Source organism: Rhineura floridana, chromosome 2 (assembly GCF_030035675.1).
Source record: "Rhineura floridana isolate rRhiFlo1 chromosome 2, rRhiFlo1.hap2, whole genome shotgun sequence".
Taxonomy (NCBI): domain Eukaryota; kingdom Metazoa; phylum Chordata; class Lepidosauria; order Squamata; family Rhineuridae; genus Rhineura; species Rhineura floridana.
This window is the reverse complement of record NC_084481.1, coordinates 119,473,408-119,492,635: the sequence shown is the minus strand read 5'-3', so window position 1 is coordinate 119,492,635 and position 19,228 is coordinate 119,473,408. Positions and strand designations below refer to the sequence as shown.

The window sequence follows — 19,228 nt, the reverse complement described above, 5'->3', positions numbered from 1 at the left end:
TCCCATTCACCATTCCAATTGCTGGCTTCATTTCATTCTAGCTGCCCAAAAACTATGGAGACTATCAAAAGGGGACCATTTCAGCAGAGACAAAATATTTCTATAATTATAATTTCAGATTTGACAGAAGGCAAATAAATGGAGTTTCATTTTGAACTGATTGTTTTAGCAATTCTGAAATCCTCCCATATTTTGGAAAGAGATCATTTAGTGTTTCCATCTAACGGTTTGTGATGAGGTGACTGGCCTAGCTCGGCAACGGCCACTGACTCAGAATACGTAGCAGCCCCTACTGAGTTATCTCAAAAGTACAATAATACTTTATTCAGGCTCTTTCAGGCACTTTGGGAATGATAGCCAAAATGGCTATCATGAATCATCAGCAATTCATAGTGAGATTTATGGTGCTTACTCCCAGCTAGATGCATGGGATTGTAGCCTCAGTCACTATCATCAGACAATAGGCATCAGTAGTTTGAGCAGGTTTTCCAACAAGGGAAAAATATATATTCCAGTATTATTTGTCATTGAAAGATCCCAGGTTATTGTTTCCAAAACTAGCATGATTCTCAGCAAAGAAGGATTGTTCTTCTTCTGTATTGTAATTTTTGAGTCCCTTTGTCAATTTATTTAAGCATCAGTCAAACCAGACTTTCCAAAAATTATGTGGGTGTGGTCGGAGGACATCACCAGCAGAGGCGTGCAAAGTCATATTCTCCTTTTAAAAGGTTATTTTCTTTTGAAAAGAACAGTTTCTTCGTTTTTCCCCTTTCTTTTTTACAAGACAGGATATAATATAAAGAAGAACAGGACAGGATATAATATAAAGAAGAAAAATTTTAGAAGGGGAGAGAAATAAAACAGAACAATCCATCAAATGCTCCAACATGTCAGGCGTTGAGCCGCAGCTCAGTGGTAGAGCATCATCTGCCAGTGGTAGAGCATCAGTGGTAGCTCAGTGGTAGAGCATCTGCCCTTCATGCAGAAAGTCCCAAATTCAATCCCTGGCAACTACAGGTAGGGCTGGGAGAGAACCCTACCTAAAAACCTTGACAGCCACTGCCAGTCAGTGTAAACAATATTGAGCTAGATGGACCAATGATCTGACTCAGCATAAGGCAGCTTCCTATGTATTTGAAACCTTATATTTAAGCATATCTCATTGTCAATAGTGTTATATGGAACAGCGAGATACGGATTTACGTTCCACTCACAGCCTTGCCCTAACCATATGGCTGCTGTCCCTCATCTCCATCTGAGAAATTAGTGAATAGGATTTTGCAGTGATGAAGAGGAAAAATAAGGTGCCTTATACCATGTCAGTCCATTGGTCTATCTAACCCAGTACTGCCAGCAGTGATTAGCAATGGGTCTCCAGGGTTTCAGACAAGAAGTCTTTCCTAGCCGTCTCTGGAGATGCCAAGGCTTGAACCTGAGACCTTCTGCTTGCAAAGCATTTGATCTTCCATTGAGCTTCAACCCTTTTGCCAAAGGGGGAATGCCCTATCTGCCTTCTTAAGAGAATGAAGTGACATTCAAACATAGTTGTATAGTTACACTTTTCAGATCTTTGACCTCTAAACTGCAAAGTCCAGAAAGAACTGGTACAGTAAGTGGCAGTAGTGTCACTATTGCTGTCCTATGCCCTGCCATGATACTGTTGCACATCACACTCTGGAATAATGTGAGTCAATCTGCTATGCCCCACATAATATCCTTCTTGTTATTTAAGTACATTTACTAATGCAGGTAAGAGAATTCTCTCCTGAAGTGTTCATAATAAAGTGGAAACATTGGGTTGTATCCAAAAAAAGCTGCCTCATTTGCGCAAGAGCCTCTGCTTGCATAATGGAACTTGCCCTCCCTCTCCACTCCCGTTGTGGAGTTCCATTGTGCAAGTGGAAGCCCTTGCAGAAACATGACGGCTTCATTGGATACAACTCATTGCACTTTCGCCATTCATGGATCCAAATTGTTGGATATGTATTAAAAGTTTATCTTTCTAGCCCATTTCTGCCATCATTTGTCCCTGTCCCTATAATCATAATGAAATTAGCAAAAAAGTAGCATAAGAAAATACTGTGAGGAAGTTCCTTTGATATTTCCTTTGCCTGCTGAAGAGGACCACCCTCTCTTCCCCTTGTCACTTTAGAATTTATAACGTAAACAGAAAAACTATTTGTGTCTTCAGTAACACAGGCACCTGCGGTGGAAGTTTCAAAGAAAACCCCAGTTGCATGCATAATTCTCCTGTGTGTGCAACTAGGAAAGCTGAGTTATGACCTCAGAGGACAATCTATGGCCACAAAAGACAAATATAGTGGCTAAGTTTTAACTCTGAGCTTTTCCAGTATCTTGCCTTGCAGTGGCTGCAATTTAAGGAAATGTGGCTTCCCACAAAGGCAAACAATGCAAACAAACTCTTTCCAAGATAATGAAGGTAATCGAGAGTGAGGAATATTAAATTATCGCCTTTAATGGGATCTAGAGACTACCTGTTCCCACATTCCAGTTTCCCTGTACTTCCCTATAGAAGCCAGGGTACTAGAATTGCTGGGGGAAAGACAATTGTCATTTAATCTAACTTCTTCCTGCTTATATCACCTTCAGCAGTCCTTATATCAGCGCTACTACCACTGAATGTTGACATAAGGAGAGCATACATACTCTAAAAAGGATAATCCCTCTCCCCAACCCACTATAAACATCTGCATTCACAGCAGGCATCTGGGTAAAGAATACACCATGCTTGGGCACCATGCACATTTGTTCCCAACTCCTCTCAGAGACATCCTGGCTTTTAAAGGAAATAGATTAGAGCCTATATGCATTCACTTTGCCTTGTAGACATTGTTTATCAGCTTCCGTCCTCCAGTGCCTGCTATCACTGGCAGACTTTTCCATTGTCGGAACTGCTGTTTTCTCTGAAATGCAGTAATTGTTTGAACACAGTATTAGAAGCTGAAGCTGAATCAGAAGCTGCTTGCACACTCCGGTTCTTAAGGCGTGGAGAGGTTCCTTTTTATGCCTCTCAGCATATATGCCAATTTCCCTCTCCCAAGAGCCATAAAGAACAATGAGACCCATCCTCTCCATGGGCTTCAAAAGAAACCACAAGAGGAGTTTTTTGTTTTTTTAAAAAATGTTATAATAAGATGTAGGGGGGAAAACAACCCCCAAAGCAAAAATATTGCAATGCTTTCATTACAAAAATCATTAGCTAAATTCACACTGAAAATGAGAGAAAGCTACAAGTAGAAGAGAGGAAAAGATGGAAATATTTTTTTAAAAAATGGTTAGACTTACGGCTTGTGTTATGTACTGTCCATGAAAGTCATGTTGCCTGTTTTCAGAAAACAACACAATAATGAAGGCTTCCTCTAAAATATCAAATGATCCAGTGCAATAAACAACCTATAGCTATCAATGGGTATTATCTTGGACAATTGGAATCTATGGTCCTATGATCCACAGAAGCAGATAGGATGGGACACATATCATCTTTTATCCTCTTTTTGATTATACATTTTCCTCTTTTTTTGGCAATGAATAAGTGGTCACCCTAAACTGTGCTGGTACAGCAGGATGAGTGGACACAATTGCCGTCAATGAACAGTCCAGTTTATACACTCATTAGGCCCATCAATCTTCTTTGCAGGGTTGAACAAGTAAGGACACGCCTCTCTACCAGGCACATAAGGTGACATGACAGCTCCATGCGTACATTTGTATGTGCCTTAGCCTATTAAAGAATATAAGAAGAGTGCCTCTTGACCAGCATCCTGTTCTCAGAGTGCCCAACTAAATGCCCAAGGGAAGCATGCAAGCAGGACCTGAGTGTAACATTGCTCTCCCTATTTGTGATTCCCAAGGAGGTAGAACATAGCTATCATAGCTAGTAACCATTAATAGTCTTAATTCTTCCCTCAAAATCTTTGAAGAATTCTAAAACCCAAGCCCATATCTTAATCTTCCTATACAAAATGCTTGACTGTCAGAGAAAGGACCTCTCTTTTAAGCATATCGCACTAGTGCTAATCTGCTGACATTCTTATGTTTCCCCAGACTTAGCAAAAGGACATTCTCTGGATGCCAGGGCATCATGCTTCTAAATATAGCCCTTTAATGACCCCATGGTGTCGTGTGATGCAGTAAGTCATTCCATTTTAAAACAGAACTGCTCTTTGTTCTTTACACTGGTAGCACTTGCCACAAGTAGAACATCACTCATGCAAGGGCCCTCTGCCTGATTTGTGACAATTCCTAAGCCCCCACTGCAACTCTCCACTGCCACAGCCATCGCTGTTCTGGAAAGCTCCTAACCCTCTGGAGAAGCATTGGGAGAGAGATTTAGGGGCCTGTTTGGGGAAGACTGACTGGGAAAGCACCATTGTGTGAGGAGCCGTGTGTAATTTTGGATCCACCCCAAGGTATCTTTAAAGTTCTTTGTGTCTTTTGTACATTTGTACCATTGCACTGAATTTTGGTGGCTGTTTGATTATCAGGGCCAGTCCAAGATAGTGCAGAAGAGTAAATGGTGCCCCCCCCCAAGTCAAAGTGCATAGTGCTGAAGGCCAGCCAAGTTATTTTAGCACCTGAGGCAGAAAATCCCCCAAGCACTCTCTCTCTTTCTGGCAGTAAAAATACAATCATAATAAACAAACAATTTGCTGCACTTTCATGACACCCAAAATCAGCTGCCCAAGGCAAGCTCCCCACTCTTTGTAACGGTAGGGCCAATCCTTTGTAGTGTTACACACACACACACACACTTTCCATTCTAATTCCAATGCTGACTCCAATTTCCCTGTATTCCTGAGACATCATGTCTGAAGTTTTAAAAAAAGAAGTTGGTCTCTCAAACAGAACACAGTTTCAGGGATGCTTCTTCTTAGGATATCATCTTGCAGAGTAATAGATCATCTTTATAGCCTTCAGAATTTAAGGTATTGGCAGAGTTTAGCTTCACATATATATGGATTGTCTGGTATACAGAGAGTGCTATTAGGAAGTAAAATCAGATGTGTGCTCTGAGAGCAGATTATGTTTTTGTTTCTGGAAATGTAATACTGACTAAGTGCTAGCACTATGACAAAGTGACAACACGTTATTCGCAGGCACATTGATTGCATTAGCAATGCTAGATCATAGGCCTGACTTCTTCTGAGACCGGGCTTTAGTATCTGCATGAAAAAGAAATGATGTAATACCATTGTAAAGTCACTCAAAATGTAAATAGTTTGTCTATGTTTGTGGATGAGATGAATGAAAAGCAGCGCCCTGCTGGATCACACCAAAGGCCCATCTAGTCCAGCATCCTGTTCTCACAGTGGCCAACCAGATGCCTATGGAAAGCTGGCAAATAGGACCTGACTTACTTGCTGAATAAAGAGCATAGCACACTGAAAGGTAGGGTCCCAACACACACTGTGAGCACACTATCTCCTGGGCTTTAGTGGAACACACTTCAGAGTCCTAACAACTCTCAGCACCCTTCAACAAACTACACTTCCCAAGATTTTTGGGGGGGAGCCATGACTGTTTAAAGTGGAATAAATGTATGGTGTGAATGTGGCCTCAGTTTGCACACGATAAAACAGTGGGAGGTGTAATATATTCTAGAAAAATTCTAGCTGTGCTCTATGTTTTTAATTGACCATACACACCTTTCCTTAAGTGGAATGGTTTAAACATAGCAGGCTGAAAACATACATCTTGAGCAGGCCAACTTTGTTTTTTCCAACAGCTTGAGTCATTGCTTAAGTAGCAACATGTAATCAGTCTGATTTTACATCAAACTGCAGTTTCAGATTCAACAGATTCAATGCACCCAAAATAGAAATAGAACATTGCAAGTACTCTTGGGTGAAACAGATTATCTTGACCCATCCCAGTCTGGGTTCAGGCCTGGTTATGGGACTGAATCGGCCTTGGTCGCCTGATGGATGACCTTTATCTGGAGAAGGACAGGGGGAGTATGACCCTGTTATTCTTATGTGATCTCTCAGTGGCTTTTCATACCATTGACCTTCTGGGCTGACTTGGTGAGATGGATATTGGAGGAACTGTTTTACAGTGGTTCTGATCCTATCTCCAGGGTCACTCTCAGAGAATAGCATTGGGTGACTGTCTTTTGGCCCCGTGGCAGTTGTGCTGTAGGGTGCTGCAGGGTACCATCTTCTCCCCCATGCTGTTTAAGGCATTTTAAAATGAATTTTAATAATTGTTTTTATCGTGTATTTTAAACAGTATCTTATTATTGTTATATTTTGATGTTGCTTGGTTTTTGTTGTTTGTTGTTTTGATTTTTGATTCTGTTATATTTACTGTATTTATATATTTTGCTTGTTTTATCTTTTATGTACACTGCCCAGAGAGCCTTTTTGGCTTAGGGCGGTATATAAATTAAATTAAATAAATAAATAAATAAATAAATAAACATCTATATGAAGCCCTTGGGAGCAGTCATCAGGAGATTTGGTGTCAGCAGTATGCTGATGATACTGTCCCGTCCAGAGCCGGAAGGACGAGGCTGAAGCATGGGTGCAAGTAAATCTCGTTTTATTAGAGTAATGGATACATCAAAGGCATTGCGCTCCATAGAAAACCCTGTGCTAACTCACTAGAATCCCTAACTACACTCTAGACATGCTCTGCAGTGTGTGAAGGAAGTTGACTCAACGACTCCCCACTGTAAGCGGCAAGCTTAAGAAGGGAACGTTTTCGAACGTAATCTCTGACTCCTTCGTAATTCCTGTCTTTGCCCTGTCCGTTTCTCGCGGCGGCGGGAGCAAGGGGACAAGGGGCGTGTTTCCAACGGCTCATCGGAAGACACCTGCTCCTGAGCAACAGGCTCAAGATCAGGGGGCTGTGCCACACTGGTATCCTCCTGGGAACTGCTTGGCAAGGGAGGAGCCGACACTGTCTCTGGAGCTTCCCCCAACAAGTCTTCTGCATCAGCTGGGGGCGGCGCTCTCTGTTCTTCGGAGAGTGTGGTACCCATGGGAACGGGCTGGTGTGCAGGCTGACCCCCTCCCGCAAGGTCCTGCTCAGACTCAACAATTCCCAACTCTGCTTCCTCTGGCAGCGGAGGCGCCTGAAACTCATGCCTCCCCCCTCCCTGTCCATTCTGGGTTAGCTGAGGCTCAACAGATACCCAGCTCTATTTCTCCATAACATCTGAATCAGGAGAGGCTGTGCAAGCCCTGGACCGCTGCCTGGACTTGGTGGTGGACTAGATGAGGGCCAATAAACTGAGTCTGAATCCTAGCAAGACGAAGGCACTGTGGGTTGTTGGTTCCCGAGTACGGATAATTGGTCAGTTGCCTGCTTTGGATGGGGCCGTACTCCCTCTGAAAGAGCAGGTCCGTAGTCTGGGGGTGCTCTTGGATCCGTCTTTGTCGCTAGAGGCCCAGGTGACCTCCGTGGCTAGGAATGCCTTTTACCAGCTTTGGCTGGTAAGACAGCTGCGGCCGTTTCTAGACCGGGATAGCCTGACCACTGTTGTCCATGCACTGTCCATGCACTGTCCAGGCTGGATTACTGTAATGTGCTCTATGTGGGGCTGCCCTTGAGGTCGGTCTGGAAGCTGCAGCTGGTGCAAAATGCCAACATGTCACCCTGCTGCTGAAAGAATTGCACTGGCTGCCCATTTGCTACCGGGCCAAGTTCAAGGTTCTAGTTTTGGTGTAGAATGCCCTATACAGCTCGGCACCAGGATACCTGAAAGACCATCTTACTCCTTATATACCCAGTCAATCACTGCGCTCTGCAGGTGAGGGCCTCCTGCAGATACCATCTTATCAGGAGGTTCTTTCTGCACAATATAGGAAACGGACCTTTAGTGTGGTGGTACCTACCCTGTGGAATTCCCTCCCCTTGAATATTAAGCAGGTGCCATCTCTGCTATCTTTTCGGTGCCTTCTGAAGACTTTCCTCTTTCAACAAGCCTTTTAAGTTGAGACCTGTCCCGCTCTGCATCTGTGTTAGAATTGCTTGTTAATATGTTTTTAACCCTTTTTTAAAGATATTTTTAAAGCTTTTTAAAAAATGTTTTTAACGTTGTTTTGTTTTAATGTATTTCAAGGTCCGTTTTTATGATGTTTTAAAGTGTTTTAGTGTTTCTGTTTGCCGCCCTGGGCTCCTGCTGGGAGGAAGGGCGGGATATAAATCAAATAATAAATAAATAAATAAACATAACCTCCAGTTTGAAACACAAAAAGCTGTGTTCACCATCATATGACATTGACCAATAAAAAGGCTTTGAAATTAATAAAAATAAGTTTGGCACAGATTTCTAGGATGAATCATGAGAGAAATATAATTTTCTAGGTTAGATTCTCTATAGAAACAGTAGTAAAACAGGCAAGAAGCAAAGTAAGAAAACCAACAAACATACAAAAATGTAATTCTGCATCTTTGGAGATGGCAGGTGTTGGCACCACTCACCATATGTTCAGAGGCACATTTTGGCATGTTACCAAATTTTTCCAAGCTACACAGAAAGTGGATTGGACTGTGAAAGACCAACCCAAATAGTGTTTGCATTTTGACAAATTTGTAGGGCAGTACAATTATCTCAGAGAGGTCAGGTCTGCTGCTCCCCTGGTGCATTCATTATAACTGCCCAATTTCCCTGCTTTTTAGATAGAAATATCTGTTTATAGGTATATTCTTAAACTGCAAGGGTTTTTTGCGTATTAGTGAATACACATATGACATGACACGATACAGTACAATACAATGACCATTAGAAATGCTTTCTACATTATCTCTGGGACATTGGTAACCACCCAAAACTGGAACCATGCATTGATATGGTGATGTCAGCTATGGTGATGTCAACTATATCAGTGAAACCAACCTGAAATAAATTCTTTTGGGCTCCATTTGGGAGGAAGGGCAGCATATAAATTTAGTAAGTGCTGCAGGTATTTAAGATTTTTTGTTTTTGTGCTTGGTTCTAGTGTGGACCACTTTTTAAAATAGACTTTTGTATCAGTGGGATACCCAGGTACCTAGTTTGTTTGTTTGTTTATTTGTTTATTGCACTTGTATACCACCCCATAGCCAAAGCTCTTTGGGCGGTTTACAGCAATCAATAGTTGTGCTTTTTATTGTAAAGGTCACACTATTAATCAGCAATAGTTGTGCTTTTTATTGTAAAGGTCACACTAATTACCACAGAGATGGTATCACTTATCTGAATATGTTGCATTAGAATTTTGTAGATTTTTGCATCATATGTTCATTACAGTGGCGTACCAAGGGCAAAGCGGTGGGGGCGGTCCGCCCCGGGTGCAGGCAATAAAGGAGTGCATTGTCTGAAGCAAGAAGTCCACTCACCACCTCATGCACATGTGTATCTCCATTGGTGCAAGCCCAGCAGTATCATCAGCACCTTCCACTTCAAAGGGCGGACTGCACCCCCCTCTCAGTTATCACCCCTTCATGGGGATGTGTGAGGATGTGCAGGGCGGGGACGCACAACAACAACAGCCACCGCCGCTTCTCCCACCCTCGTCCATCCAGCTGGGTCGCATTTGCCAGGGAGGGGGGGAAGGCAGGGAATGTCGAGGGAGCCACGTGGATGGGGGTAGTTAGGGGGTCCCTTTCTCTTCCCCCCTTTGAAAGGGGGCCCAGGTGAGGAGACAAAAGTGAGCTGCTGCTCCCGCAGAGCGGCCCTCCCTCTGTTCCCAGCCCCAGAAGGGGCTCCCACAGTGACTAAGCAAAGGGCAGGATGGGGGTGGCCACCTCAGCCCCTTTTGACCCACAGTTTGTGGGGGGTTCCCCTTGAGGGGAGGGGATAGCTTTGAATTGGGGAAGGGGGCTTTCATCCAGCTTGCAACCTAGCCACCCACCTGCCCACCCCCGCAGGACCGTGAGGAAGTTGGGTGGTGGCGTCCCCAACCCTACAAAAGAGATTCTTTCCCAGGTCGGCTCTTTGTGGAACTGAAAATGAACAAGAGGCGATGAAGGGTGGAGGGGGTTGCCCTTTAAGCTGTTTTCGGGGAGATACTTCATTTTAAAAAAGAAAACTAAAAATCCTCTTCTTAGAGGTTACTGATCTTCCTCTTTGAAAGGAGGAAGGCTCTGAGTAAGCTGGAAGTGGGTTCAAAGGTCACTTCAGGTGGGATGACTTTCTCTTTTGTTTTGGTCCTTCAAACCTTTTCAGCTTTCTTCTAAAGTTGCTCCTTCACAGGCTGAATTGTAGTGATTGCTCATATTAAATTCTGGCCTTAGGGAAGGGATAAGATGCGCCTGGACTCATTTGCAGGGCAGGCAACAAAGAGTCTGGTGGGGGCCAAAAAGTTTGTGCCAGAAGGACGGTAGAAATCTTTAGGTGCTGACTCAGGAGTAAGTCTGACAAGGTTCAGCAAGTTTACAGTCTAAGTCTGGTAATGTTAAAGTGGCTTACATCCCGTGAATTACACCTCTCTAACCCTGTGCAAAACCCATCACAAATAGCTTAATACCTATTAATATTAGGTTTGCAGAAGTTAAGGCTTGAAAACAGAAACTGTAATGTTATTATTCATTACTGCGACAGACAATTTGTAGGTATAAGTTTTTTCCCTTTTTTCAAAAAATACATTAATGTAGTTAAAAAGTATTAATCCATTATTTTTTTCCTTTTTTGTGCTCTAATTTTTATTTTTTTATTTTTTTACTGGCATGATTATATATATGAAGTTCAATAAAAGAAATTTTTCACTGTCTGTGTTTCTTTTCTGGCCATTATTATTATTTGTTTCATTTCATGTTTATTACTGAAAATAATTTTGTCGTACAGAGGAGGGGGGTGTTAAAAAATGATCCGCTCCGGGTGTCAAATATGCTAGGTACGCCACTGGTTCATTATAACTTGGACCAAAAAAAAAAAAAAAAAAGCATGAGCAATTGTTCCTGAATGGTGGAGGGGGGGCGGTGGAGGAGCCAGCAGAAAGCTCTGCAGTATCCACTCCCCATTGGGAACTGCTGGGCCTGCTAAATGCCGGCTCAGTCAGGAGCCATGCACAGGGCCCGGAAAAGGGGAAACTGGCACCCGTGAATACCCTACTAGGAGTAAGCTCTCCCCATTTATTTATTTATTTATTTAATTACATTTCTAAACCGCCCTATAGCAACAAGCTCTCAGGGCGGTGTACAACAAGATAAAACCACAATTAAAATACAAGCAAGTGTAGATTATAAAACATATTAAAAACAAAATTAAAATACAACTTAAAAATAAAAATACAATAAAATTAAATTTAAAATTAACATTAAATTAAGGTTAATTTGGAAGGGATTGGAAGGGAAGATGAAAACCGAGTGGATGGGGCCCAAAGTCTCATCTCCTGTTTCCCAACTCTTGTGCCCCATGGGGTGAACCAGAGGAGGTTGCTGTTCATTCAAGTGCTAAATACATTTAATTCTTCATAATTTCATTTTCCACAGTGAATAGTACAATATGACATTAGATGTTGCAGCAGAATCTTAAACCATCATATAGCAAGTCAGGTCTTTGGCTGTTCACACAACAAGTCAGGCAGAAAAAAAAATTATGAATGGAATTAAGCCCATGAAAACTTTGCCTGAAGCACTAATAACTGAAAGCCACTGTTCATGGCAATCCTGAGGTCACTGGTTTTTAGCTAATGTTATTGAAATGCTTTTTAGAGTTGTTTTATAATGGATATGTTTGCTGCCGTGGCCTCCTTCAGGAGGAAGGATGGGATATAATATTTGTTTGTTTCCATTGACTGACATGGAAAACATTTACTCTGTCAGACTATTGGCCGGCAGAAATCTTACCTGGATCAGGACCAGAGGGAGTGTTCTGAATGTGAGGAGGATACCGCAGAAGTCCCCCCTCTCCTCCTCTGCCACGCCTCTGGAACACTGGTATTTGCACTGAGCTGGGGAGAGTTGGATGGGGCAGACCCCCAGCTGAGCTGGCAGGCTCCTGGCGCCTCTGGGCTCTGCCAGGCTCTGCTGGCAGAAGCCTCTCATCCCAGCTGAGTTGCGGCACCACCAGGACCCTGCTGGCTCATCTGGGGATCTGCCAGGAAAGCCCAGCCCAGCAGACAGGAGCCGACGGAAGCCAGCGGAAGGCTCAAAAACAAAGTTGGATTGTGCCCTTAGCAAGTGCATAGAAAAGCTTCATTCAGATGACAGATTTTCAGGCAACATCAGTTTGAACTGTTATGAAACACTTGCTTTACCATCCACATAGGCCCACAATGCTGCGTCCTACATACTGGCAACACTGCAGAGGGGAAATACACTGAATTATATTTCATTACTTGTTTTTCTATATTATCTTTGGGGAAAATAACTCTCCAGCAATGACACCTGTTTGGGAGGTACTGTGAACCGTGACTTCAAAATGCTAGAAATCATGGCAAAAGAGAGAAAAAGGATATTTTTCCATACCTGAAAATTGTATTTGTGCAGGGAGAATATCATGTGTGAACACTTAACAATTACAACAAAAAGATGCAGAAGAGTTTACTGACCCAGACAACTGCACAAATGTATGGCTCCAAAGAATCCTTAAATACTCTTCCCAGCATTCCCCATATAATCCTTGCCCAGTATAAGGTTTTGGATAAACTATAATGCTTAAAATGAAAGACACCATCGATTATTTTGCACATTCTTGCTGATGAGCAGAAACTGAAAGAGATCCACCCAGAATGGCACAACATCTGTTCTGGAATTTTTCAAGTAGGGTTATTAATCATTTAAAACCTACAGTAACACTGAAGATTTCAGACAGGTCTTTCCTTGCCCTAACTGGAGATGTTGGGGATTGAACCATGCAATGACCTTTTGCATGCAAACCATGTGCTCTACCACTGAGCTATGGCCTGCCCCCAGGGCACCTAAATTTTCAAAGCCTTTCAGGTCTGATGAAATCAATGAAGTTTAAGAAGACAAGAAGATATTTATGCTTGCAGAAGAGCTCGTGCAATCTAGGAAATCCTAAGAAACAATGCTGACAAATGATTACATTTTGAGGAAACCCCTGCCTTTGGAGCCTGAAGTGTAAAATGAAGAGTAGCTTGACACATACTTTATATAAACTGAAACAATCCAGGTCAATCTTAGTTGCAGCTCCAGTTGTAAACACCTGGGGGGTGAAAATGTCGATCACATAATGCTTCTGAGAAATGTAATTCCATTAGCGCCTAGAGATATCGCTGATTTGCTCCCTTCTGTTGAAGAAGGAAGTGAAAAGTGACTAAAAGGCTTTAGGTGATGTGAGCCAAAACACAGGCAGGCCTTGCACATTACAAGAGGGAAAGTGATTTATATGGAATAAACAACCTCAAAAGGGGTGTTAGTGTGTAGTAAACACAGCTTAGTGAAACTTGAATAAAGACTCCATACCCTGAGGAAACATCAGAACCCCAAAATACCTACATTCCTTGAGTTTCATTTTTCTGTAGGCTACTTTAGTTATAAATGAAGGAAAACCAAAAGGCTTATTCAATTATATAATTCAGAAAGTAGCCAAGCAATTTTGTTCAGCCCAGCTCATAATTCATATTACACTGACCTTATTTTGGACAAAGGAAATCTATTGGAGATGTAACATTGTTAGTGTGAAGAATCACAGACCTGTCCATCACCTGTAGCATGTCAACAGAACAAAGCAGAGATGTCTTGACCTCTCAAATATTAAGGCAAGCTATTCATTTATAAATGTGCCCAGTTATGTCTTTTCTTTTATTTAATACACCAGATAAATAAAGCTTCTTCAGTCTGTTTTAATCATGTGTCCATCACCTCCAGAAGGGTAAACCCTCCAGCCCTGCAGTATTTTCAGGTAGAACAATGAATCACATCAGAATGTTTGACTGCCTATTGAATTAAATTGACATGATGATTCAGATGACAGACTCCTTTTGACAAAAGAAGCAATGGAAAACAGTTGCACATACTAGAGGTTTGCACAACCCCATGATTAGCCTTATATCTGTTTCTGTGCATTTTAAAAGTTTCTGATCTGTTTCTGAGTTACTCTTGCTCTCCCCGCTTTAATCTCTGCTCCATGTTCCAAGCCACTCTGTATAAAATGAAGCTCTGTGTCCCCCATTCACCTATAACTTTTCCCCATTTGGCCAAAGTGGATGAAATGTACAGGCACAGGAGTCCCCCCAGAGTGGATTAAGGCACATCCTACATCTCTGTCATGCCCCAGGAACCAATATAACTTTTGGAATCAATGGGACATGACAGTCACAATTAATGTAAGTACTATTTATTTCAATAGGTCTTATCCACAACAAACTTTCTTTGAATTAAGACCTCTCTCTTTGAGGGAACAGTTTGTCTTTTAATTTACATAATCTTTCCTCCTGAATCTCTTCACTGACTTCCCATCCATTCCTGAATCCTGCACAAGTTTCTTATCCTTGCCCTCAAAGCCCTCCATGGCTTTGCCCCTTCTTATCTCTTGGCACTTATTTTCCAACAAGTCTCTTCCTGTGACTTTCAGTCATCCAGCTCTACCACAGTCAGCTGCCCCTTAAGGCTGGAACTGCTTCCTGGAATCACCTCCCTTAATTCATTTTGAAGCTCAACTTTTCCAGGAAGCCTTTTGATTCTCCCCCTTGTCCCTATGCCATATTGTATAGGTATTGCATAAATCAAAGCACAGGCAATTGAAATAATCACATATTCTTCCCCAGACTACCCATGCTTCCATTCCCCTGTTTCCTCTGTTGTTTCCTGTGTCTTACATTACATTGTAAGCCCTTTAGGTCAGGAAATGAATCCCTTGCCCAAATGACCCTTAAATTTCTTTTTGGCTATCTAAGGACTTCGAAGAAGCATAAATACAGAGCGAATGGGACAAACGAGCTAAGCGGAAGGCACGTCAAACAAATCCTCATCATGATCATCTTCCATCTGGAAACCTATGTCCTCACTGTGGGAGGCTGTGTGGATCCAGAATTGGCCTCCACAGTCACTTACGGACCCACCGTTAAAGACCTTATCTTGGAAGACAATCTTACTTGGCTAGGAGTGATCGCCAATGAATAAATGATCCATTTTATCTTATAATGGCATTGCAACTGTCAAATTGCAATACTAAATTTGAAACTTTAAAAAAAAAACCCTATTTTTCTTCCTGTCAGGCTAGTAAATATTCAACTTGTTGGAGAAAGGTCACTGACTTTTAAAACTTTACGTATGTTTCTACAAGTACTTCTTTAATGAAGTAATAATGAAGTGTCCTGGAGATTAATAACTGTCTGGGCGATCTTATTACCACACTGAAGATGCCCTCTAAGAAGAACATTGGTGCCAATTTGCCTTGCCTTGTATTTGTATTTATGCATTTTTTTTAAAAAAAATCCAACCTGTTTCTGAGCTTCTCTATGTTCTTTCCACTTCGATCTGTGTTTCAGGTTCCAAGTCACTCCGATGCCAAGCTCTGTGTTCACCATTCACTATAATGGTGAATCTAAAACTGGTTATAACTTTTTCCCCATTGGGCCAGAGTGGATGAAATTTACAGGCTTAGGAGCCCCCAGGAGGCAAATTGCAGACAAATAGGTCTACAGGCTTTTGTGGGGGGAAATAAAAGGGATTAACTTTCCTACATAATCTCTTGTTCCTTCTTACGTTAAAATAATTAAGGGTGGCCAAGTGGTCTGTAGTCTTGCTTGTATATTTTCTAAAACTTTGCAGCTTCATACCAGCCTTTCCCACACTTCTGTCCCCCAATATCCCTTACAATGTGAAGCTGTTAATGTTGTCTGCAGAGTTCTGAAAAGGTATAGGGGCATGGAGGGGGGCTTTTTATTGTTGTTAAACCAGAACAATGGAGGGTTTTTTTTAACAGATTTAAATGAAGCTTTTAACTTTTTTAAAAAAAAACCTTTGCTGCTATGCTATAACAAAAAACAACCCAGAGCTCTTCAGTGTACCAGAGGCAACATTTTAGACAGCATTTTTTGTTTTGTTTTGTTTTTGCAAAGTCCATGACCTAGAGAAACAGAGAGATATAGGAAATGCAGAGCAATACCAAGCCTTATGCCTCAGATCTGACACAGGGGGCACTGCTAACATCACACTTCAGTTTGGGAGTGGGGAAAGATCCCCCAAATCACCCCATTCACCTCATTATTTGGTCTCCACACAAAGCCAATATATACACAAACTCAAACACACACACAATATTTTATAGTTTTGTTGCTAACAGTAGAGCATTGCCTAGATACCAATAGTGTAGTGGCTAATTCAGAAGTGCAGGGTCGCTTCATGACTGTCACAGCCACACCTCCTCCCCCTCCCTTTTTGCCACTGAGTTCAGAATGAGATCCTTGTTGGTGCTTTCTCCCACAACAACAGACATCCCTAGGAGCCAATCAGAATGAACAGGGACAGTATTAGCTATTGAAAAGTCTTCTCAGTGGCTGACTCAGCTTCTTTCACTCTGACTGGCTCCAATCAGTAGGAAAAACAATAAAACATATTAGAAGACTCTTCACAGTAGCTAACATCTCCACTTTCATGCTGATTGGCTTGTAGGATGCTGGAAACAAAGAAACCTGTTGGGACCCTGCTGCCGAAAAAGTAAGGGGTCTAAGACTCCTCAGGATCCCAGATGGTTATACCCCTGCTAGACATTAATTTCTTTAGAACTGAATTTGAAACTATATTGGTTTTGCCAAGACATAACTAAATCACTAAACATAACTAAATGTGGATCAGATACAGTAGCTTTCATGAGCTGCTACTAGGTTAGAGCCAGCAGAAGACACTGGAATGGATGGATTCTTATGGCAAGCCATATCCTTTGCTGGTCTTGATGTGACCTTTATAGAGAAGTAGAATGAAACCATATTATCTCCCAGACCTGGAAATGTGTTACTGACATGCCAGTGGGAGGCCAGTCCCCTTATCAATATATACAATAGTTTGAATGCACTGCTATCACTCACTTAAAGTCAATGGGCCCTGCCTTCAGCTGAAGAGGAAGCAGCTGATATGGGGAGCTGAAAGGGGAAACCGATGGGTATGGGAAGGATTATGTGTCATATGTGTCCATTGCAAATTGCATCTTCCCACCCTCCCTATACAGAGGTGAAGCAGTGGATGGGCTTCTTGTCTGCAGTCAGAGTAGGGGAGAAATTGGGAAGCTGGTGCACAGAGCTGAATAAAGAATAGACCACAACTTCATTAACCATACTTCAGCTGATTTAATGTGTGAGATCAGAGACTCTGACCTTACCAGCCTAGAGAGGCCACTAGGAGTCAGCTTACCTGACATCCTAACCCAACCAATGAATAAATATTAAAGTGTGAATTGGAGCAGGCAGAGGCTTGAGATATGTGGTTCCCACACCTATAGGTATTCCCCTGGAGGTGCAGCTGAACCCAATTTCATTTCAGAACTGCCACCCTGGGCTCCTTCTGGAAAGAAGGGTAGGATATAAACTTAACAAACAAACTGCTTTAGGGTGCCCAAAGCCCCTGCGGCCAATAATGTGAAGGCTCTCCTCAGAGGTTATTGAGTGCCGAAACCCAGGAAACGCTCTAATTCAAAGCAATATCCCCAACAGACCTTGGATGGTGGCAGGGGAACACTGTCAGTATGAAGACCCTTCCAATCTCAGTTTGCACAGGAAAAGCAGTAGCCAGGCTTTTTTATTTGATTTAAGACTTGTGTTTCTTTCCTCATCTTACACTTGAGGCAGTACTTACAACCATCATTAAAATCACAACACAGTTAAGATAATAGAAAAACACTTTTCAATCATGAAAGCCAAGAGGTTAAGAGAGAACATAAAGTTCTGTCCTAAAAAGTGGTTGTTCAAAGGGACAGTTTCTCACATATTCTGAGCCTTCCATGACAACCTCCCTCTAAACAAAGACATCATGACCAATTCACCATTCTCCTGATTGAGATACCTCATTTGCCTCTCCCCATGAGCTCAGAAACCCACAGAAGGTTGGGAAGGAGAGGTCACTGAGACCTGAAGCACCAACATAGCCTAGTATATTCTGTTCAATCATTTGTTCTTGTTGATATCTTTGAAAAACCTGTTATAATGTTGGATTGTTATCACTATTAGTACTCTGAAGGATCCCACCTCCTGTGGGATCCATCCATATTTGACCCACCTCTTGTTGCTCTGGTCTTGCAATGTCCGAGCTCTAGGCAAATGAGGACCCATAAATTATGAAGTTGCAATCAGCTGTGAAATGTTGCAAGTTGTTGCTTCCAAAGCTGACATCCTCCTGAGTCATGGCTAGCATTAGGTTGTGTTCCTACCCTTCCTTGGATGCTTTTATGTTCAAATTCAGGATGCATAGCCAGAACATTTAGGCCAATAAAGCTTGCTTTCTGGTAGGTTTACAATCATAGCAGTCTGTTGGCCTCCAGAGGTGCTTGTTCTGACAGTAGAAACATCAGAGAGATCATGGAAGGATTGTCTCTGGGCCAGAGTTCCATCAAAAAGGTGAATGGGCTTCTAGGGAAAAGACAAGGGTGAAGCCTGATCTCACAGCAACTACTTGTTAAAGGGAATCCATGTAGAACAATTTATGGTCCAATTAAAGTGTTGCCTATGGGCACACATGTGCCCACAAAGGCCTTCTCTGATGCCTGCAGGGTCCTATCCCCCCCCACCTCTCTCCCTGCTGAAATTAGGCTTGAGAAGGTTAACTCTCATCTCCCCAGCTGCACTCTCCAGGAAGATCACCCCCGCATCAGGACTGAAAAAGAGCAAAATCATTTTTTCAAGCCTAAATTTTAAAGATGTTTTAAAATATTTTTAAAAGATGTTTTTAGTGTTTTTCACTTGTTTGCCACCTTTGGGAGGAAGGTGGGATATAAACTGAATAATAAACAAATAAATGCTGGCAGAGAGGGGGAGTGAGTGTCTATGTGTGTGCATGGTTATAGGGCACATATGTGTGACTGCAGCACATGCATGGTGCCCACAACAATTTCTCTGGTTTGCAATGTCCCCGCAGGCCTGAAAGGCTGGCGACCCTTGTGCTAAAATTTTATTGCAATTTCAAAGCCGATTTTGTATTTTAGGCACATCTCACATAGTGCTATAAACCTAACCCAAAATTAATCCTCAGGGCTGACTGATAAACCAAGCCCAATCTCAGTTTCCATCTTATATTTTCAACAAAAAAGGCAAATATTTTAGAATGACAAATGCTATCAGATTTCTAAAAGTCAAATTCCAAGGTGACAGCAGAGTGATATATA

At 42.2% G+C, this 19,228-nt stretch overlaps 1 protein-coding gene across 5 annotated transcripts in view; it reads right to left on the bottom strand.

The window, feature by feature from the left end:
- TUB (TUB bipartite transcription factor) overlaps nt 1-19,228 on the bottom strand; it is a 193,143-nt gene that overhangs the window by 111,312 nt on the left and 62,603 nt on the right. Inside the window, exon 1 of one of the 5 annotated variants that reach the window (XM_061610313.1) lies at nt 18,127-18,194. The exons of the other annotated variants lie outside the window; for them this stretch is intronic. Within the exon in view, the coding sequence (XP_061466297.1) occupies nt 18,127-18,179 (53 nt within the window). The 5' untranslated portion in view covers nt 18,180-18,194. Of the gene's footprint in view, nt 1-18,126; nt 18,195-19,228 lie in introns of those variants that run through there. 5 annotated transcript variants of the gene reach the window in all.